The 19,119-nt window shown below is 39.7% G+C and overlaps 1 protein-coding gene across 8 annotated transcripts in view; it reads left to right on the plus strand.

The window, feature by feature from the left end:
- The window catches only part of LOC117235442 (TWiK family of potassium channels protein 7-like), a 290,562-nt gene that overhangs the window by 212,567 nt on the left and 58,876 nt on the right, over nt 1–19,119 (plus strand). For all 8 annotated transcript variants that reach the window (XM_033497463.1, XM_033497461.1, XM_033497467.1 and 5 more), the window contains one exon: nt 16,529–18,957. In XM_033497463.1, coding sequence (XP_033353354.1) covers nt 18,598–18,957 — 360 coding nt within the window. In that variant the 5' untranslated portion in view covers nt 16,529–18,597. The remainder of the gene's footprint in view (nt 1–16,528; nt 18,958–19,119) is intronic.

Genomic DNA, 19,119 nt, shown 5'->3' on the forward strand with positions numbered 1-19,119 from the left:
CCATTATTGTACGAATATCGTAAAACACATTAAAGCATACAGCATGGCTAACTTTTTCCAATTCGTTGTGTTCGTTTGCAAGGTGTTTCGACAATTACCTGAAAAGCTTACACGAAACTGAAATGGAAACTATCGAACATTAAATAAGGCGTCAATGAGAAAATTTCTTTCGAAAGTCCGTAAGAACCAGGGCAAAGATATTTTTCAAGATATTACTGTATCGATAAACCAAAATACTTAGATCATTTTTAATTACCTCCATATACGGATTTCGGATTGATTTCAAATTTCAAATTTCACTAATACAATCACGATAATCGTGCCTCGTTGCGATACCAACGAAATTTCGCAAACGTTGTATAATCCCCGTAATACGTTAAAATTGAATATATAAAAATTGTCCATGGCGAGCGTTCGAATATTTTGACCAGCTACCATATGCCATTGCGCTTATTTAACGATCCAAGCCCACAAACGAGAATGATAATGACACGAACAGCGATGTGGAAGCACTGTTGCGTCATCTATTACGAAGGACGATCGTTTCACATGATATTTTATTACCGTTGCAGCAAACGAAGTCCGAAAGAGCCAACCTTCGGTACGCGAGCAAGCTAGAATTGGTTAGAGAGCTTTGCACACCGTGGCGAAAGTTTTGTCGATGTCAGGCAACTTCCGGTGAAGTTGCCGCGCGACATTGGCGCTCCGTGTTCCCTGGATCGTCGAACCATTTAATAGACTTACGTTTACACTCATCTCTATAGACACTGGGAGAGAAAGAGACGCACGGAACGGTGGAATATGCATGGGCTTAAATGGCAGGTTGATACTGTAACATATAGCTCAAAGCTAGCTCAAACGCAAAATTGCTCGTCTGATGGAGAGGAATCGTACTCGGATGCTGGTTCGGTAACGATCCCGTTTACCGAACAGTCTCACAAGTAACGAGCAACTCTCTTTTGATCGTTTGGATTTTGTTGCGGATGATGGGCTGCATGTTACGCTAGAACAAAGTTGAGTCTTATTATTGGAGTTGCGAAGGTGATTAACGGAAGTTTAGGGAGTTGCTCGTGTTTCAAATTCGATAATAGCTACCAACTGTTTGCAGAATCTTTTCTATCGATTGTATTCGTACACGTGTTTATAAAATTGTTTGAACATTTACTATAGAAAACATTGGCGTATATACTGTGTGTGTTGTACGAAACGTTTCGAAGTTACGTTGAAACCAAGCTGAAAATGTACATATCGCAGAAGCTACAAAATATTTCATGCAAACATGTATTTAGTAAAAATTAATATACAGCACGAATAGCTATGTTTCAAGCATATTTTGCAACAATGTAGGTAGTTGGCTGTTTAAGTGGTTTTGTGGTCTCTACAAACTATGTATTTACTTGCACAAAATACCTTGTAGCTTCCGTGTACATTTTCGCATCTGTTTCAGACTTTACCGATATAATCATGACGGTCTAGTCTGATCGTTACGAACTGTTTCGTGTAATGTACATGACATCTTCGTAAAATATCGCTACATCTGTTGAAATACTTTCGTGAGCTACCGTGTGTTGGCAAATACAATTAGTCAAAAAAGAATACGTTGATTGCACGTTCCCTTACAAAATATCTTGCTGACTGGATGCAGTCGCGACAGGATGTGAACGCAGAGTTTTTACTGTCCGGCAACGATTTTGCCGCGCAAGTATCGCAAACTGAGTTCGCAGGAATCCCGCTACGCTGCTATGCGGTCGGTGTTAATGCAGTCCGCAACAAATGACAAACAACAAGCTGCGTCAACGCGGCTAGGCGGCCGCAGGAGCAAAATTCGCGACGATGCGACGCAACTCAGCTCGGCTCGGCTCCGCTTGCCAGCGACATGGATGCACAAACAAGAGTGAGAAGACCTCGATTTTGGCGGGAGAAAGGGAAACGAATAGGTTGAGGGTTACCCATGCAACGTGTAAACGCGCGCACCCTGGAAATTTGCAAGTAAATGGCAATTAATCAGTGTCCGTATGAATGGGCCGGCGCCGTTAATTTGTCATTTCGCGCCGCGACAATTTGTATGTGACTGTCAACATCGTCGAGTTCGACCTCGTGCCATGCTCGCAATAATATATAATACGTATAGAAATATATATCTGTGTACGTATGTGAGTGTAAATAATATATGCACGTATTCGCGCAATTTTTTGATCGAAATTTCCCGATATGAATGAAAGTATCGATAGCGTGTTAGGAAGATTTGTTAACACGTTGACAACCACGCGAATTTTATGAAGCTCTAGAAACAGCAATAAATTGAGATATAACGTAAATACTACACCGTGGCGTTTAATTTTCGCGAAACATTATATCGTATTTGCGTGCTTTTTCTTTTGACTATGTCATTACGGTGGCTGCCGATGATATTCGTATACTTTTTCTGAACTAATTACACGCGTTGTACGAAACATTTTAAAATCTCATTGGCATCGTAATGACACCCTATTACCATGATCATATCGATACAATTTTTAACGATTTTAAAAATGTATACCCCAGTTGCAAAATATTTTGTTGTTATTTCTATACTCAGAGGTAAGATCAGAATAGTTGTTATTTTATTGGATGGATAAATCTATCACACCGTTCTGAGCCAAAAAAACCTTTATTGCACGAGCTTACAGAAAAACTAGGGATAAAAACAAAAAGGCAGCCTATCGATTAAATCTATCAATTGTAATTAGGATAATCCTCTGCTTACTATTTCTTATAACTAACGCATCTGCATATGGATGGCGAGCACGAACTCACGTTGTCATTTTCAACATATTTAATACAGATATATATTTTGTAGAGATCAGAAAAATATTTAAACACGCAATCGTTCATAATATTAATAAGTCTCGGTATTCCGTGAAATCATTTTAAATATCTTTTATACGTTTGAAGCAATTATTCATGCGATATATTAATTTTTCACCAACTGTAAGCTTGCAGTGAGTATCTTGCAAATTTTATGTAGACTTTCAGATCGAGTTCAAATTTTGCCAACGTAATTATAGCAGTCGCGTCTCATTACAGCGTTAATTTTCATTCAACAATTCATTACGGTATAAACCTAAAAGCGTTTTTCGACAAGAGTACGGATATTTTTGCGATCCATTGTCGGTCATTCGTATCGTTGAGAATTATCAGGTTCATGAAGTTTATTTCACTTTGATCGCTGCAGAAAATTTAGTAATAATAAATTTAGGCTACCGATGATAACCATGACAGTCAATATGCGAATCTAATGAAACATCATCGATTAAATTCTGACTGTTATGATCCATGTGTGGCAAGTTTAACGTTATAAAATATTCTGCAAAAGTGGTTTGGAAGATATATGTGTGTCAGGAAATATTAATTCAGTAGCTGAGCTGGCTTTAACACGCCAGTTCACCACCTACACGTTCACGTCGATGCACGGTCCTGGTTTCACGGCTGTTGACTCGGTTTACGCGGTAATGCAATAAATATTTTTGTAACTCCGAACACGCGGAATCGTTTGAAATCGCAATAACAGGCCAAGTAGCTGACGATACGTGGGAAAAGTTGAAAACGAAGTTTTACAGGCAACAGGGACGCTCGTTTCTATAAATTTTTCGTCGAATATCAGTAAATATACATCTCTATCTGGTTATTCCGTGAAAACTTCATCGCGTCCTCTGAATTCCTGATCAAACGCTTTTTCTACGGACGACGGAGAGAATCGATCCACCGGGTAGGATTATGTTCAAATACCTTGAATAAGAAGAAATTCACGTCACTAGTTTGGTAGAAGTTGCCTCTCTTCTCTGCGAGATCGTCGGGTTTCTTTATTTTCGAAATTATAGAAGACGCGTCCATTGATTTTCTCGAACGTGAAACGCTCGATGGAAAGAAAAACGATAGGAAGGATATTTGAAATGTTGGTTCTCTGGATAAAATTTCTACTTCGTAAGGAACCTTGCTCGGAACGTAGCTAGGATTTTCACCGAATTTATGTGCGCACGTTTACGTTTCTATTTTTACACGAATCTGATGGTTTATTGTTCCTCGGCGTTATTTGTCGCAGCGAAAAGCGTTGAAAGGAATGAAATCTCTTAATCCTCTGGACACATCTTAGAAAGTATTTCTATGTAAAATTGTAATATTTGTGTATAATTCCTTTCGAAGTAGAACAGAGCTTGTTAAGAGAAAGGGTAGAATTATGATTTTACAATTGGCCAGTTGCCTATAATGAAAAGTCAATCTCTTTCTTAAGCGAGTGAATTGAAATTACATTTTCCTCGACATTCGGCTCGTTGACATTAAAGTGTAAGAGTATAATATCGTTGAGTAAGTAATAATGAGCTTTCTTTCATCGCATTTTATCTCAACAAGCAATGGAGAACGATATTAATAGGTACAAATTCATTTCTTTCCCGATTATGATCTCGGCGATATTACTGCGATAGAAAAGAAAAGCCAAAATAATAAATATGTACAAATAAAAAGAATTGTTAAATAAGAATTACCGTTTTAACAAGCCGTTTTAAGGATTGTTCTAAAAACAATTCGCCATTCGCTGGTAATTTCTCTGCTTCTCTGTTCCTTCGATGAAACTTTCCTGTTCCCTCTTCTTTCGCCAATTCGGTTTTTTCTCTGCTTTTGCGGTACTTTCCGTCGGTGGAACGACAAAATGAAAGTTTCACAGCGGGTGAAATCGTTCAAGTGTCTCGTACAGCGCTTTTCGCGCTTCGAGTGAACAGAAAAGCTTCGATAAAGTTTCGAGATATTTCGAAATCGTTCCCACCTATCGTATAGACGTTAAGAGCGAAGAAAATCGCGAATCGTACGCTTCGAATTGCGAGGGGTAAAATACGTCATTATCTACGATTACGGATATCGCAGCTTGAACGACATCTTTGGAACATCGTTTCCGAGAACGAAATCAATGTTCCGATGTTGTAATACATACGCTATAATCGTGGAATATGAAATCTCCGATTTAGAATAATTTCATTGAGATTCGATTCTTCGTATATTCTTCAATAACAGCATTTTTCTCATTCGATATTTAGTCGACTAGTATGGCAGATCATTTCGATGAAATTCGAACAGCTGAAACAGCCTGTATAAATAGTTCATTGGTACGATAGTTATTATTATTACATCGGGGATTTTTATGCAAGTTCGTGCTTGTATTAACATAACTAAGAAAACTTGGTCTACGTAAACATTTATCTCGCCCATTAAATATCAATAACAAGCACCTACCTAACTCTGAATATTTTTTTTTTTTATGTTTTTACACATTACGTGGATTTTATACTTTCTAGAAAATACTTCGCATTAAATATTTTTTATGTTTATACATAAAAAATATACATTTTTGTGATTTTACATTTTTCACGAACGAATAAAAATCCACGGTCTAAATAGTTCATCGGTATAATATTTATTATTGAAACTAAAACGGGGTCGATGTGATTCTCACGTTTTATATTTCGTGAAAATAACAAGCTTTCTTATTTAATCACGAGTCTGAATAGGATTTCCAATAGATTTCCACGATTCGTACCATGTTTCCTTCTTTTTGACCGTGCTCCTTGTTTAACCACGACTCTAATCCGTGCGTGTACAATTCTAATAGGAGTGCAATTAGAATATTCGATATACTTAATGGCGTTATTCAAACTGCGGCTTGAATCGGCGTTAACAACAGCGCCAGCTATAAACAGAATCCGATTCAGCCGGGTCTATCGTCAGCGTTTCCCGAGCGTCTGTGTTACCGCGCAGCGATTCTCCCGTTATATAGGAAAATCTAATTAATTTCCGTTTTGTAATGCCGAATTAACGAATTTCTCGGTGGTGGCGTCGTAACGAGCCTGGACCTGGTGGCGCGCGGCTTCAAACGCAATCCGGAGCACGTAATTCGGCTTACTTCCGCTAATGAAGGAGGCCTGCAGCGACACAAGCGAACGCATGGACGTAGGTCAATTTCGACGTTGCATCTAGAATAATATGAGCAACGGAGCTCTGAGAGACGACGAATCGATCCACGTGCCGGACAATTCGAATTCATTCGGTTAATTCCACCGGCTGATTCGGCAGGTTTGCACGGCCAGGGGTCCTCTGCAAACGAGAGCAAATTATTGTCATACCGACGATAATTGAGCATAGCCTGCTAATAAACTGAACCGAATTGCCGACTCTTCGCGAGCGGCCGGGATTCGACCAATTGTGGCCACCGACCGAGACTCCCGCCGTCCAATAACACTCTCTCTCCGTTTATAGTAAACGCCGCGTAGCGTTTACATCAGAAATTACCGGGCCGATTTGCCCGCCCCATAAACGGGAAATACCACTTAAATGGAAAAACCTGCCACGGAACGCGTTCCCTCTTTTGTTGTTGTTCGTTACAACGATGCAGATCGAATGATCGGATTCCAATCTTGTTTAATATCTCCGGTCGTTTTCGTTATCGAAATTGCGGAGTTAGGAAACTCGATAGTGTCCTAATCTTGGAAGTTTCACCAGATTCGTAACAAGACTGCGCATTTCCGTGCAAATTCATATTTTTGTGAATATAGTAATTAGGAAAATGGAACCCAATTAGAAGATGTTTTATCTATCGACTATTACAGGAAGCACTATACTTTGGATATTTTATAGGTAGATAACATCTTCGGTGTTTTGACTTGTTGAGGTTGTCTGATTGAAGAACGAGTGGATGAATTTGTAATAGAAAAGTATATTGAAATAATTAAAGGTATAAGTATAAGTATAATGTTTAAGTTATATGCTGATTCAGATCCTTACTCTCTTAGTGTTACTAGACAATGGAATGATAGGGAACACGTTCATATATTTATAGCAAAAGGACATTACCAAAAAAGTTAAGCTCATAGCTTTGGCTAGAGACTACAAGGAACATAAATAGAAATCTGTTTATTAGTTCCTTCCTTCCTAGACCTTGCAATCCAAAACATAATGTATATTCAAGGGTACAATAATATGCACCTTTCCTTATTTAGAATATTTCTGCGTAATAGCAGTCTCCAGGTCACGGATTAATATATAAATAAAGATGTAGAGTTTTTCTTGAAGTAGTTACTTCAACATGACTATTTTCCTTGCGAATTACACGGGATTCAGCTTTTTTTGCCTATTTTTTCCACCATTCCTACTTTATACCTGGTAATTGATTGCTATATTATACAGGGTGGTTGGTAACTGGTGGTACAAGCGGTGATTCTACGCGAAAAAAGAAGTCGAAAATATAGAATAAAAATTTTTCGTTTGAGGCTTTGTTTTCGAGAAAATCGGCTTTGAATTTTCGCTCGGTACGCGTGCACTTTATCACGTCTCGTTATAACGAATCTCACTGTAGATCGTTGTCTCGATGGAAAAATTAAAAAAAAAAAGAAAGAAAAAGAAATTAAAAAAAATTTTATGTACCACCAGTTACCAACCACCCTGTATATCCGCTCTCTAGCAACGATTAGAATACGAATCAATCATCTTCTGTTGACCTGTAGATACCTATTTATACTGAATCTAAACATATTAATTTGGTCTATCACACCGATAACTATGATAAACTACAATTCTATTATACTTTATAGCGCAAGTAAACTTTTAGAAACTTAACATTAACCAAACAGTTTAACCACTAATCAATATTATTTTGGATACCCTATATATGTCTTCGTATTATCTGTCTTCATATTTCAAATCTTCTATAAATACATAAAAATCCGCAGTTTATTCACGATGGTACGTGCAATATTATCTTTTCAAATCAAAGATAGAAAAGTTTCTGAATACAAAGGGGCAATAGAAAATCATAATAATATTTTTGATGAAAAATTGATAGAATTATTTCTATTCATATGGAATTAAGCGGGAAATAGAATTATAATCCAAATACATTAATACCTTCGGATCAGTAGCCTTTAGAATGTCGCTATACATTATGAAATCAGCCACGTGTTAAGTGGTTTCGACTGTAGACTGTCGAGTACTCAAATAATCTGCTGAAACGTTTATCAACAAAATTCAGTTACCGATTATGTGTCGATACGAATAGAGGTAACGCACACGATAAACTGACGTGGTTTGGCAACTCTTTGTAATAGAACTAATAGCGATAGTCACTGTCGCTTGACAAGATCCAGCGCGCATTAATGTGACATCGACGAGCGGTCGGCCAATAATATCACGTTTACATGCTACAACGTAACATCCGTGTGTAATGTAGCGCGCCGATGGTAAATAGTATAACATTTATACCGGCAATTAACTTCTAATTAGTCTGGTACTACACACACGCGCCGGTTTACATTTACGCTGCCCCTCTAATCTATACCATGTACAACTTCTTTTCATAAGCTTCACATACGTATCGCAATTCTTGAAAATGAGGCAAATTACCTTCCTTTTTCGATGCGGTATAAAAGAATCTCACGCAATACGATTAACTTCGTTTTACAAAATATTCAAGTTAGAAAATTTACCGCAAATATTCAGACGTCAAACCATTGCGCAAGACACAGCCATGCAATCATTTTTAATTCATTTTTTGTACTGATAAACAATCACGTTTTCGCGTTCACAAAATCAATCGTCCTCTTTCGTTTATTATCTTCTATTTTGCATTTTATCCTATCAATTTAGTATTTGTTTATTAATATTATGGTATTGGACTGTAGATGTTATAGATGCAAAAAAAGAAAGGAAATATATTACTACAGAGGCAAGGAACAATATTTCGTTGAAAAAAGTTGTACATTTTTACAACATTCCAAAGAATTTCATAAATTCCACATAAATTCCTCATAAATTCAATACAAATCGATATTTATCAGTTTGAACGGAATTGTACATAGGTACGTCTGTTCGTCGAGAGCTGACGAGAATCTTAACCAGACAGGAATCCGGAAAAAATTGGAACGAGTTTTCAGGACGAAGTAAGCTTCCTTGCATCGCTAATTTTGGAAAATACGAGCATACGCTCTCGTCTGATGCCATCGCGTAACCGCATTCTCTAACAAGCTAAATCGAGAAAGGACTCTCCCGAACGGATACGCCTTCGCAAGTATCGTTGGTTACATACAGAAGGGAATTTCATCTCGGAACACAAATTTCAACCTTGTTCCATTTTGCAGCGTTACACATCGGTTCGTTGTGCCCATATTCACCAGGTTGTGTACGAGAAAGCAAGCACACCATTTTGAAAGAATGTCATAAGTCGTAGATTATTTTTTTTTTTTTTTCACGCTCCGCAACCATCTTGTATGCCATGTTGTTATCTCCGCTTCTATTATCTTTGCTCTTTTCTGCTTTTCTTTATGCCGTTTCCTGAATGTCGCGTCATTGTCCTTTTCATTTTAACCGAAGAGCATCCCATCTTTTGTTCTTTCGACAAATTTTTAAAGGATTTATTTTCTTCTGCAATCTCTGAATTCATTTTACCTCCAGACTTTTTTTGCACATCGTAATGACGAATAAAAACTAAGAAACATAATAATTCTTACTCTATTGCCCCCTTATTTTGTGTTTTCGACATCCACGTAGGTCCTGTTATTTTATCCGAGAGATTACGAATAGAGCAAGAAATCTGGATTACCGCGAACGTAAATATCAATTTTCACGTAACGGAGTGCAAATTATCGTTCTCGTAACCTGGAATTATTACGCACGCGTTTATATAAAGATTCAACGCGTAACGCACTTTCCTCCTGAATCGTCTCGTTTTCCTCCGATTTTAAAGAAGAAAATAAAATACGTCTACAATATTTTATATAAAATCATTTGCTTGAACAAGTTTCTCGTGCCTGAAAACCATATTTCCGTATCTCGATTTATTTTTGTCATATTCGAGGATATTTTTGTCGAGTATCTATTACCTACACGCTTGCAAATATTCCGCCAAGTATAACGCAAGTATTCCACTTCGCATTGTAGTTGAAGTTGGCCTGAAACCTCGCTTCGAAATTCACAGAAAACCGTGTTCTGGCCGAGAGCACGAAGATCCGTGGTCGCGAACACAATAATGGATCAATACCACTTACCTAACGCTACATTGTTCGTAGTTCTCGGTTCTTCCGAATAACCCAACTGTCTCTGTCTCCTTTTATTTCATACGCGGTTGTGTCCGCCGTTTAGAAGCTTGAAAACAGAGGAACGGCTACGTGAAACAACAGAAATTGTCTGCAAGTTGCGACACTTTTTCTCGAGGTTGTTCCACCTGCTTATGGCTTTCGCACACGTGTAAATGCACGGTACGGTGTACGTGCGGAAATATCGATGCGCTCGTGTGCACCGAAACGATGGTGATAAAGTTTGGCAAACAGCTGCGAGGAATGTATCGTCGTTATTTGTCCAAGTGCGATAGTTTTTTGTCGTTCCTTTCCCAGTCGACGTCTAACGATGTTTCATCACGTTCAGTTCTTGTTCGAATGCCTCTGAGGTTAACCGAATGGACTTTCGTAAAAAGGTTACAAATGCAAGTACTTCGAGTAACGACTCGTTTGGGCTTGGTTTATCAATCGAACTGGGTACATCCGACGACTCTTGATCGACCCAAAATTCCGTTCCTGTTGGAGCGTTCTTAACAATCATTCGTAGAAATTTATTTAATATTTTTTAAATTTACGTTTTAACGAGTAATTTAATTCTGCTTAAAGAGATTTGTTCTTTCTCTTAATTGTTCTCTCAGCGAAGCGTACTTATCGAAGTCGGAATGTTCTTTGTAATTATTACTATCAGAAATTTGTATTACGTTTAATCGGTAATTTAATTTTATTTAGAGAAATTAATTCTTTACATTTTTTAGATAATCTGTTCCTTCGCCGAAGCAATCGTCGAAGCGTTCTTTATCAATATTCGTAGGAATTTAAATTACATTTGATCGGTAGTTTACCTTTGTTTAAAAATATTTCTTTCTTTCACGGTTTAGATATTCTGCTCTTTTGTTGAAGTTTTTATCGATGTGTTCTTAAAGATTGTTAGTAGATATTTTTACATTACATTCAATTGATTTAACTTTAATTTATTTTAACTTAATTTCATTTTGTTTAAAGGGATTTATCATTTTCGCTTTTTAGATAATCTGTTCTTTTTCTCTGGGCGGATGCATAATGCGCCTCGTCGAAAGGCAGGCTGTATGTCGCTAATTTGAATTGTAGAATTCCCGTAATTAACGACACCTCAGCATCATGCATCTACATTCAAGGACTGTAGCTCACGTGCTGATGTCGTTAGCTCTACGAGCAAGATTATAACACGGCAATTGCCAATGAACAGGCGACGACGCGACGCGGCCCTAATTAGTTCGAGAATCTTGATTAAAGATCGTAGTCTTTCAGATTGTCACAGCTGCAAGCATCGTCGATAACAACTGAAAAATCGGTCGTTTTGTTTGAAACTCATTTTCTTATCACAACCGTACATTATCTAGTTTCTAAACGCCTTATTTATTAAAACCTTAAATAATCTTAAATATTAAAACACCTACTACGTTACATTTGCTGGAAAATTTCAATGAATTTTACTTTTTTTTTTGGTATTGCATATCAAGAGCAGATATGATGCGAACAAAACCGTAAAATATTAAAATAAGTAAAAAATAAAAGTAGTAGAAAACATTCAATTTGTACCATCAACGGGCACCGTAATTATGGTCGACAGCGTATTTTAATAGATTTTTAATGATTAGATTCGAAACAATCGTATTAACGTCATCGACGAAAAACGGTTTAACAAAAGCGTTGAAGCAGGAAATATGGAAATAATTCGGAGAAAATCTTATGAAACACAATAAGTGCTTTAAATTCAAAACGGGCCACGTTGTATCACCATGTGTATACCCTATTTTCCATTGATCCCGACTAGTTTGAATATCATGACGGTGCCAGCTTAATGAAATTTTCGAATGCCTGTATTGCCACTGCCATAAATTTTCCATCGCCGACTGTGATTTCGTTGGTCGCTGTACGAAATCGTACAAATTTGAAGGGAAATCGAGACAAAAGCTAATATTACTCCATTTTCGTTTTATCGTATGGAAGCGGAACATCGAAGGCTACTACGAATTTATCACATCTATAATTTATTGATTCGCATAAATGTTTATTTCACACGAGTCCAGATAACCGAGAAATTTATTCATTCTTTAATTGATTTAGTTTTTTTAGCACGCGATATTTTATTAAAATTAACAATTTTTTCCTTCGAATCTTTCCACGTTTAATAAAATATTCTCAGTCGTTTTTAAATTTAATCAAAAGAAATTTTCCTATTCTCTCCTATCGATAGAGAATGATATTTCGGATACGATGCTGTCGTAAGTTTATCACAATAAAAATAGATAGAGGGAAGACTGGCAGCCAGCCGGATATCGAATTCGGTATAGTCAGCAGATAGGGGTTTAAAAAGTCGTATCGCGTGCTCATAAACCAAAGTTATTTTGACACTTACCTGGCGTTGCTCTATTTGCTAGAAAATTTGCTCCACTTTGCTTAGCGAGAAATTACCTCTCTTTCTCTCTCGGCTCTCTGTCATCCTCTATCTGTGTTCACCACCCCCGAAGCCACCAGCATCCACCTCGCATCTCAGCCTCATCCAATTCCCATTGCTTGTAGTGGTGCGACGCGGCTATTCGAGCAAAAGCGACCGGGTAAATATCTTGCAGTGACGGTAAACGGAATTGAATAAACATTTTTCAGCAAATAGAACCGACAATGGTACGAATTTAAAAGTCGCTGAGACGAGCACAGGTGGTTCTCCCGCCAGCGTAGAAGCGCCGAACGGAGAAATTGCATTTCACCCTTCTTGCTTCCCTTCTATCGTCTACCAGCTATGCCGTCTTCCCCTTTCCGTGCCTTTCACCTTTCTTTCCACCTTTCGTTTTTCTTTTGCACGCGCGGTCACCGCCGGTTCCCTTTCCGTTTCCGCGAACGACGCCAACCCCCATAAAGTCACACGGCCATGATTCTCAACGATGAACTGGTCGGTCGGTGCACTCGACACTCTGAGCCAGTTATCTCCCGATTCTCGCTGGAAATTGGTTATAAATGCTAATGTACGAGCCAGCTGCGGCGCAATCTCCGATGGTGGAAGCTCTCGAAGGTAAAACGCAGCCGACGTGCAATTTTAAGGTCGGTACGTCGTGGCATTCGTCGCGTCGAAAGACGAATACTCGACTGTTGGCGAAGGAAGCGGAGGTGTTCGGAGGTGCGCTCCAATTTAGGAAGTTAGGAAAGTATGCTGGGATCGCTTTGCGTACGAGAGAGAGGCAGTGTTAACAAAATGTCGAAGCGAATGCCAAGGATAGCTATCCTTGTTACGTAAGTTGTCTGAAAGAACATCCGGAGATCTAAGAACAAGGGCGAGGAATTTAGAAATTTCGCCAGCAAGATGAATATCGAACGAAGTTACAAAAAATTGATAAGTACGTGCTTTGACAAAAATAGATGTTAACGTCGAGAAATGTATTATATTATTTCCATGTGAACAACGTTCCACGTCGTATTTTGCATCTAACTGTGCGAAGAACGCAAGGTGCATCGTTAGAACGACGAAACGATGTAGATATCATTAGTCGAATTGCGGAGTTTTACTCGCTTGTGAAAAATTTGTAGATGTAAAAATCCATAGAATGCGCGTAATATGCAAAAATATATATTCAAAGTACAGTAACTTTTATAACGTTTAACGAACAAAATAATTCTTTTATCGAAGTTGTAGTTTCTCGATTATATTGAGAAAAATATGTATTCGCACAAATGTCCACGACGTAATTATTATATAGCCGAGAAATAACTCTGGCGAAATAAAAATCGTGCACCGATTTGGTCGACAAAAATTGCACGTTCAGGGGTTAAAGCTTTGTAATAGGTGTTACGAATCCCATAAATCAATGTAAATAACCCTGAATCGTTTGGCCGTGGTTCGACTAGGTCCTGAGCCGCGATAAACCATAAAATTGGAACGAGTCGTCTTCGATCGTTCGCAATAAAGGAAGGAGGAAGGAAAAGGGCAAGAAACTATCGCTCGTTTACGAGGATACACAAGGATGTTCGTAAACGGGCTGTAAAGGCAGAAAACGAAGAGAAAAGCGAGAGAATAGGTGTGGAACGGGTTGGAAATCGGAACGGAAGTGGAAAAGGTGAGGATCCATGGAAGCGCCGTCGCGGGGGCCGATTTACGATCGCGAGTCTGCTTCGATAGTTTGTTCTCAAGGCAGACCGTTTCTCCGCCTGTAAAAAGCAAGATCGAGAACATCGATCAGGACAGACTATAAATTAGCATCGAGTTAGTATCCGACGAGTTCAAATTCATTGTCTCTTCTTTTATGTTTGCGGGATCGGGTTTCGATGTGTTTGTGGTCGTTTGTTTGCTCGGAACGCGAATCGGTAACTGGATGCGGCCAATTTTCCTGTTCAAATACGGCTGCGCGTGTCTGCGAATGCTCGGTTGTGAACTACATTGGTTTCCAGGTGCCGAGTAGAAAAGAAGCCTGGCGAACGCTAAATCCTTGGAAACCTTTCTCTACGGGTATCGGGATTTTCAAAAACCGAGGTTTTCAGAAGAAAACCAGCGAAACAGGTTTTATCGCTGGTATCGAATTTTGAAAGGTTCGGCCCACGCGCGTCGAAAGCACAGAGGAATCGAGGGAATAACATTACTACTACTAACTAGCTCGAATCTCTCCCTTAAACGATCGCGATAGGAAAATCGAAAAGTCGAAGAATCTTTTTACTCGTCGTCGATCCATTTGCTTACGAGGTAAAATTACTTTTTAACCTTTTTTTTGTTGCGAACTTAGATTTTTATATTTGACCGTATCTATGAATAGACTGTATTTGTATACTAAGTAACAAATTTTACCTGATATTTACTAAGCATTTCGATACATCCTGTAATATATATTTTAGAGAAATACATAATTTTTAGCATTCGCCTCTTATTAGGTTTATAAAATTTGTCTTTGAAATTGGTTTTCCAATAATCTGCATTAATTTCCCAAAGCTGTTATTCCTGATTTCAAGTGGCGTTCGCTCATCGATTCGTTAAGTTCGTTCCATCGCTTCTCGATAGAGATTAATTCAAGAGATTGTATCGAGATTAATATCAACGAGATTACCAGTGATTTTTATCGCGAAAATGACGAATAATTTTTCATCGTTTTCCAACGGAATGTAACGTCTGACAAATCAGCTTCGTACTTCCTCCAATTAGATAAAAACGAAGGTAGTAGATAAAGGGAAACTGCTAAAGATCGGTGCAACGTAACTTCATAGACTGTATCTTTTTTTTTTTTCTTTTTTGACGGCTGTACCGGCCGTATCACATTTCGGGAAGAATCAGAGATCCAACACTAGCCACAATGGGTTCGATATACCGGAGAAGACAGTTGAATTCGAGGTGGACGCCGGACGTTGAATTATCGAGGCAGGCCCTTTGGGAAATCGTGGAGGAGTTCTTTGGAATTTCTGTTGCCTCGTGTGCCTCCTTCGGTTACCGGAGAACCTTCCAGCGGAGGGACCATAATCGATGATCATCCTCAAATCCACTAATACAGAACTCGCGAGATCGTACAAAAGAAAGCGTAGGAAGGTTGCCAGATAAAAATGGAGGGAAGTACGGCCGGCATGGTGAATCAAGGGAGAGGAAAAGTCGATTCGTCTTAAACGGAAACCGTGACGGGTATAGCGCGATTTCTCCAGGCTTCGACATCCATAAATGCATCGCAAGATCAACCGGTTTAAAGCCCTTGGAGTTCTTGATATCCACGCGTGATTCAGGATCTGTGAGCGACTCGATGTTCAGTGATATTTAAATTCGAAGATTCCACGGAAGATTTTGTACCTTATACAGAAATGTATAGCGACGGTTCTGGCGTCACTGTTGAAATCTAGGAACGCTTCCGTGGTATTTTTAATATCGTCGTAACACAGAGCTATCGAAATTCTTCGACGATCGCAGCGAGGATCGCAGCAACAACATTTTGAATAAAGGCGAATAATAAAATCGTGATATTAATAATCGACAGAATCACGGCTTTATCGCTGATAGTTGCGTACGCGCGTCTCTTTCTACGACGAAAATATACGCTATTGAAAGGAAACGTAATCCATACGGAAATATATTTAATGTATTTATTGATTTGTAATTTTATCATTTAGTTTCGTTTCTCGATAAAAGCCTCTTAGAAGCCAAACTGATCAACTACGCTTATTATAGGGTTTATCCATTTTCGCATTATCCAGATACGGAATTATTATTCATGGTTATTTTTATAAATTTATTCAAGGAGATAACACGAATAATCGTAAATTCTAAGGAAGAATTAAAAGATAATATTTTCGATTTTCATTCTTCTATGCGTTTTAATTTATGGGGTCGGTCAACATAGATGTAGACGACTCGTATATTGAAACATTAAGCGTTTTAACGGCACTCTGCTGCAGAACAAAGAAAAGCAAGTATAAAATCCATTCAACGAATTCAACCTTCTTGCTTTTGTTTGCAGATTACCTCGATCGTGCGAGAGGAAAACGTCGCCAGGTTCGCGCGTCGCGGTCCGCTGATTTATTCGCCAGGCTCTGGAATGAATACACGAGGATGGCACGGCGTACAGGACACGAGCAAATTAGCGGATCGAGTGTGACCGAGTTAAGCGGCTTTTCGCGGTGAGTTTTGCTCCTGCACGTGAGCCGACGATGCGTTAAATCGACGAGCTACGACCGGACGAACGAGACTAGAAGGAAAAAGGAGGAAGCAAGAAATAAATAAATGCAACGAGGATGATAAACTATAACGACGCGCATCGTGAAAGATTCGTGCGAAACGCAGGACCACGCAGTCGCGAAATGCATCGAGAATACTTATTCCGGAGATCTTGTTTGTCAGAATGAAGCCTTGAAGTTGTCATCCACTTGCTTGCCGGTTGCGTTTCCGTCTGCATCTCGCGACTCTACTTGCGGCTACGTTTCCTCTTTTCCATCTTTTCTTCGCGGACGAGAGCGAAGAAGAGCGAGAAACGAGAGAGCGAGAGAAGAGAGAGAATGGGAAAAGCAGGAACTGATAGCTTTACATTCAACCGGTACGAAGAAAAGTTTAAGTGACTCATGCAGACACTCTTGGAATTCACTCTACGCCGTTATTTAAGTTTCCATTTTACCGCTAACAGAGAAAAAGGCGTCGCCGTCGTCGTCGTCGTCGTCGTGTAGGGGAAGTGCTCCTACGTGTGTCACAGTGTCGTGGTTTCCGTTCGTGACACCGGATCGGATTTAATCGATTGGTACGCGCGTCGTCGAGAGACAACTCGATACTGTACGAACATCGCCTCTTCTCCACGAGACTCGAACGAGAGAGTTTCAAAATTGAAATTGTTTAACGACGTATCAAAGACAGAAGGGACCACCGAAGGAAAAATTGGTCGCAAAGGATAATCGCAAATTGCAGGCAAGCACGGTAAAACATCGCCTAACCGATGGCAAGATGTTGAAATTGAACAACGCTCTTAAGGCTCGTAAAGCAGAATTATGCGTTGCATAACGTCGGCGGATTCTTTAATAAGATCGAGTTCGACGTTATTGCACCGGCACCCATAAATATCTCTTAAACGTATGCGTACCTTAAGAGGGCAATATCCCCGAAAACGAGGATCGAGCCTTTCGATTTCGTTCTCGATAGAGAGCCTCATCCCGAGGTAGAACTAATATCCCAGAAAATATCTCAAACATCGATTTTGTCCATAGAATTCCGGGCCGCGTTCCAGTCAGGACAGCCGTCCTCTAGAAAAATGACGGGAGTGCCCGGTTCGCATACGATCGAACGTTCCCTCGGATCCTACGAAATCCCTTCGTGATCTGCTTCCGTCGAACGACCATTTTCTAAGAGGATAATAAAAATTGGCGGTGACCGTAATCGGAGTATCCCGTTATCCCGTCACGACTGTCCTTTTATTTCGAAAGCAGCAACTTTCGAGCCTGGTTTAAACGTTTCTGTCATAAACATTTCAGCGCGAGTCGTTCACAGCGTTCTACCGTACCGCGTGCCCAATGGAGTGTTTCGAACCGCGACTCGTTCGCAACGAAGAATCCGACACTTCGACGACTTTTATTTACGCGATACCGTTAAAAGGAATGGATTCGCGGAGATCGCGCAGACGATCGCGCAGAAAATCGTCGAGAAAGCTATCCACGATCAATGTCAATGACTCGATCGCCTCCAAGTAAATTGCCCGACTCGAGTATGCCCACCGAGTCGTTCGTATTTTTAGGAGAAAAAATCGGCCCGACAACCTACCGGATGATCTCTAGTTGGTATCGAACACAAATATAAGAAAGGAGAGACGATCGTTTTACTCTTACCGTGGAGGAGTGACGTTACGACTCTCACGCGAGGTCAGCTCGAGGGATTTCGAAGAAGATTAGAAGGCCGTTCTTATCTCCCTATTTCTCTTCCTCGCCATCGGTTCCCTCTATCAGCGACCTGAGCTGACAAATGCGAACGACAGGCCGTGCTAAGGTACAGTTCGACAAATGATAGTCAGAGGACAGAATTGGGTGATCCGGTAGGAAGGGAAAAAATAGAATGGAGAAGGACAGCGCGAGACATTACAGAGCTTACGAGGGCTTCAAGCCCGCGAACAATGGCAATACATCGTCCTTGAAGAGGTCCACATCGGACCGCTCGAAAACACATCCGTCGAGACAAGTGAGGTGCCTTTGCTTCGGCGGAGTGCCGGACAAGGCCAGCCAGCACTCCTTTCTCAAAGGTTGTATTATAAACCTTGGAATATGTGCCCTCCTCGTGGCTTACACTTTACTGGGTAGCTTCATCTTCCTTGCCATCGAGGGCGGTACCGATGCCGGGATACAACAAAGGACACTTGCTACCACAATAGCAGAGAATCAGCCTACCAGACGGAATACCACCGCTTGGCTAAAGCAAGTGAGTGCACAACTATTGATTTCCACCCGGCGGTTTTTCTTCCCTTTTTTTCCTCCCGCTTTTTTCTTTTTTTTTTCATTTTGCCTTTCATTGTTGCATTTTTACGGTTCACATGGCTTGAATATTTGTCACTTGCTACGTAACGATTCACGCTGTTACGAA

Source organism: Bombus vosnesenskii, unplaced genomic scaffold (genome assembly GCF_011952255.1).
Source record: "Bombus vosnesenskii isolate JDL3184/JDL3185 unplaced genomic scaffold, Bvos_JDL3184-5_v1.1 scf7180000013316, whole genome shotgun sequence".
Classification (NCBI taxonomy): domain Eukaryota; kingdom Metazoa; phylum Arthropoda; class Insecta; order Hymenoptera; family Apidae; genus Bombus; species Bombus vosnesenskii.